This window comes from Triticum aestivum, unplaced genomic scaffold, assembly GCF_018294505.1.
Source record: "Triticum aestivum cultivar Chinese Spring unplaced genomic scaffold, IWGSC CS RefSeq v2.1 scaffold20072, whole genome shotgun sequence".
In the NCBI taxonomy this organism is placed as follows: Eukaryota; Viridiplantae; Streptophyta; class Magnoliopsida; order Poales; family Poaceae; genus Triticum; species Triticum aestivum.
The window spans coordinates 42505-46355 of record NW_025228517.1 but is presented as its reverse complement, the minus strand read 5'-3'; the positions used below and the strand labels follow the sequence as shown (position 1 = coordinate 46355).

Sequence of the window (3851 nt, the reverse complement as noted above, 5' to 3'; positions counted from 1 at the left end):
TCTTCGACTGACGGTCCGGGTTGAAATACGTGGCCATGGAATATTTCGGGCTTAAGAGGATGAGTGTGCAATGTGTGTCACTGCACAAAACACGGAATGTTAGAAAAAAAAGAACGATCGAAATCTAAGAAATCATATGTTACGGGGCGGTGAGGGGATGACTTACTCGGGAAAGTAAGGCACGAGGAAGTTATCCTTATCTGGGTTTCCAGAATGACGCCTTTGAGGTATGACCTCGCGACTTGCCGGTCCCCAGCGCTGCCCAAGATCTTGGCACACATGTAGAAGGGGTCGACTATCACGATGTCCGGGGTCTTGTCTCTAATGATCCGCATCTCCATACTCAGCGAAAATAGCCGAACAAAGGTGTAGTGCAGCGGATGAAGGTTAAACATAGCGAAGATGTCATCAAACCGCAGGACGATCGTACCCCCGATGGCACTATCCACAAAGCCCTTGCCCTCTGGCACCTTGGCCACGAAAACCGGGTATGCCACATCATTCTCGGAGAGACGCTGCTTCTCAAAAGAAAGAACACTGTCATGCAGACTCCGCATAGCACCGGTTGCAGCATTGAGCAGATTAGTCGGTAGCATCGGCCTACCCGCCACATGCACCCTCCTCGAGATATCCTTAGGTGAAGGTGGCCCGTCCTGAGCACGGATCGTACTCGGTGCCGGCTGGCTCGCACCGCCCTTGTTATTCTTTCGTTTCCGTCCCTTCTTCCTCATCTCCTGTAATGGGATCGAGTTCTGCTCAGAGACCGCCTTCTTGAGTGTGTTGGGGCTGATAATATTCCGCACCTCGGCTATCTGAGGCTCGGTGAAGGCGGTAGCTGGAGGCGTCTCCTGAGAACTGAACGCCAGACGACGTCTGTTGCAATTGGGTTTCTCCGCGGTACCAGCTAGATCGCGGTCGTCTTTTTCAGGGTTGGGTTCTTGAGAAGGAGGCCCGAAGAATTCGTCACCGTACCCATGTTCGGCAAAGTACTTATCGACGTTGGTAAATGTACCGTCGTCGTTGTCGTCGTCGTCCGGATCCTCTGCCATATGCATGTCCGGATCCTGTGCCATAGGGATGTCCGGCATGTCCGGTAGCGTTGCGGCGGTCTTGCCATGGCTTGGCGCCGGCACGACTAGCGGTGTTGTCTGTGGGGTGGTGTCCCCCGCCCCCAAACGAATCTGGCTCTTCGGCCAAAGCAGGGGCCAGCTTACGCAGGCGCTGAGGGTCATCACATCATCTTCGTCAGCCCCAGCGGGTCGAATCGGAGGTAACAACTCGTCGCAGCCTGGCAGCACCCGAACCAGTTCAACCCTATACACGGTGGGTGGCATCGGATTACCGTGGAACACGGGGTTGCCCGGTTGAACGATTCTGCCCTTGGCGACATCGATCAACTCGCCGCCCACGAAGTGCAGGAGAGTGCATGGAACGTCGGCGGCGCCTTGCGAAAACATGTAGGGCGTCAGGGATGCCCAGTCAAAGGCAAGGAGATGAAGTCATCGGCCGAGAGGCTTAGTTACCGTGATGGCGTCGAGCTCGGCTAATGTCGAGGCACCGCCAACGGCGGGCGTGCAACTGACAGAGGGGCCGCTTGCTGCCGAGGTGCCGGCCGACGTACACCCGGGTGCATTAAGCTCCAATGCCCGTGCCGGCGCCGGAGACACCAATACCGCCTCCGCCGGAGACACCAATGGCGCCGCCTGCGCGTTGTGCGAGTTGCTGGCCGTGAAGCTCGGAACCGGGGGCGGCCCCTGTTGGCCGCCCGCAATCCACGCCTGCAGCCCCTGAATCAAGCTAGGCACAATGGCGGTGAGCGTCGTTCCCAGTTGTTGTTGCACTTGCTCTTGGACAATCTCCGAAATCCGCGCCACTTGTGCCATGAGTTCTTGAACCTCGCGCGACTGGCTTTCCGAGCTGGTCTTTTTCTCCTTTCGCCCACCAGCGTTATAGTATGACGACCATTTTGTGGACAAGCCTTTGCCGGCCACACGACCAGCTGACGACGGCTTACTGAGCTTATCCTTATTTTTCATTATGTTCAACGCCCTATTTAGAGTGCTGTCCCAAGCTGGGGAGCTCTGAGACGACCCCGCGCTACTGCTTTCAGTCTCCTGCAGAAGGAATGTGAACCATTTAGAAATTTGGCTTCATTAATTAGAATGCAACCATATGGAGCTAATTATGCGGGGGTGCATTCCTTACCAGAACACGCTCAAGCGCCTTGGTCTTCGGATCCGTGGTAAGCTCCTTTATTACCGGGTCCTCCTTGTACCGGGCCCTGACATAGTTCCTGGTCTGCTTCTCACGGTATTTCTCGAAGCGGGGCGGTAGGCCTTGCTCAGCACGCTCCGCGTCCTCCTTGCCCCATATAGGTTCCGCCACTCTGTAACCGCCGGGACCGAGTTTGTGGACCCCTAAGTTCAAGTCCCGCATCTCTTTCCCCCACTGACCAAGTAAATATCCGACTGACATGACGATAACATATAGGGGCTGCTACAAATCCGCTAACAACTCTGTCGCCCTATGTTACTGGATTTCATGAAAAATCTATTGGCAAATATATAATTTCATAGTTTGAAAAGGTAGATTGCACACATGATTCTGTATCAACTACTGAAAAGAACAGGGGTAGTAGTCATGCGCCCATGAGTCAAGCCTACGCGTGAGTAGGTGACTTCATCTATGTCGGCATCGAGCTAGAAAACGATTGATTGCCTTACATGACTTGGCTCCTCAACTGCTCTTTGACTGGTTTCGTCCGCACCGGTTCCGACTATGACCAAGTATATGATATCTAATTAAACTAGTGCCGGATGTTTCTTGTCTTAAAAATCTTTTCCTTAATAGTGATGGGTGGTGAATTTTCCTGGAATCGACCCTGCATGCATTGTGGTGACTCGGGTGAGATGGAGAAACATTCATAATTACTAGTCAGCCGTACACATCACCATATAATAGCTTTATATGGCTGTATACGCTGCATTGCTTCTTTGAAGGGAAAACGTGTCTTAAATGGGCGTATATGCAGTAGTTTAATTAGCAGCAAGAGACCAGTTCAATTGGTTGGTTGGTTTCACTTGACTAAGTCTATAATTGCTAACGATTTCAGGCGCTGCTCGCTGCACCTATATAAACTCATACATCCCTGCATGTTCAAACCATCACTCACGCCACAATCACAAACAGAAACACAGGAGAGAGAAAAAGATCAGATGGCATCATCCTCTTCCTTCCTTCTCCTTGCTGTTCTTCTTGCGTTGGTCTCATGGCAGGCCACTGCCTCCGATCCTAGCCCCCTCCAGGACTTTTGTGTCGCCGACATGAATTCACCAGGTACTATCCGGTTTCTCATCACGTTCTCACCAAATAAATTTGTTGAAATGAATTTCTAGAAATTATATGCAAGTCGAAAAAACTTTTTAAGACCTAAGCTTACACCAAATACATATGTTGAAATGAATTTCTGAAAATTATATGCATGTTCAAACTACTTTGTAAGACCTAAGCTTACATTATAAATCTTCTCTATGCACCAGTACGTGTCAATGGGTTTGTTTGCAAGAACCCAATGGAGGTCAACGCTGATGACTTCTTCAAGGCAGCCGCCCTCGACAAGCCTAGGGTGACCAACAAGGTTGGATCCAACGTCACTTTGATCAACGTCATGCAGATTGCTGGACTCAACACCCTCGGCATCTCAATTGCGCGCATCAACTATGCTCCCTTGGGTCAAAACCCACCACATACGCACCCTCGCGCCACTGAGATCCTCACGGTGCTCGAGGGGACACTGTACGTTGGCTTTGTCACATCCAACCAGCCCGCCCCAAACAGAAACAAGTTCCTCT

At 51.6% G+C, this 3851-nt stretch overlaps 1 protein-coding gene across 1 annotated transcript; it reads left to right on the top strand.

The window, feature by feature from the left end:
• Positions 1–3168: 3168 nt before the first annotated feature.
• LOC123174234 (germin-like protein 8-5) lies at positions 3169–3850 on the top strand (the record flags this gene model as incomplete). Its single annotated transcript, XM_044590018.1, has 2 exons — positions 3169–3336; positions 3540–3850. Coding segments are annotated over exons 1-2 (432 nt in total), but the record flags the coding sequence as incomplete, so codon positions are not given.
• Position 3851: the final 1 nt, after the last annotated feature.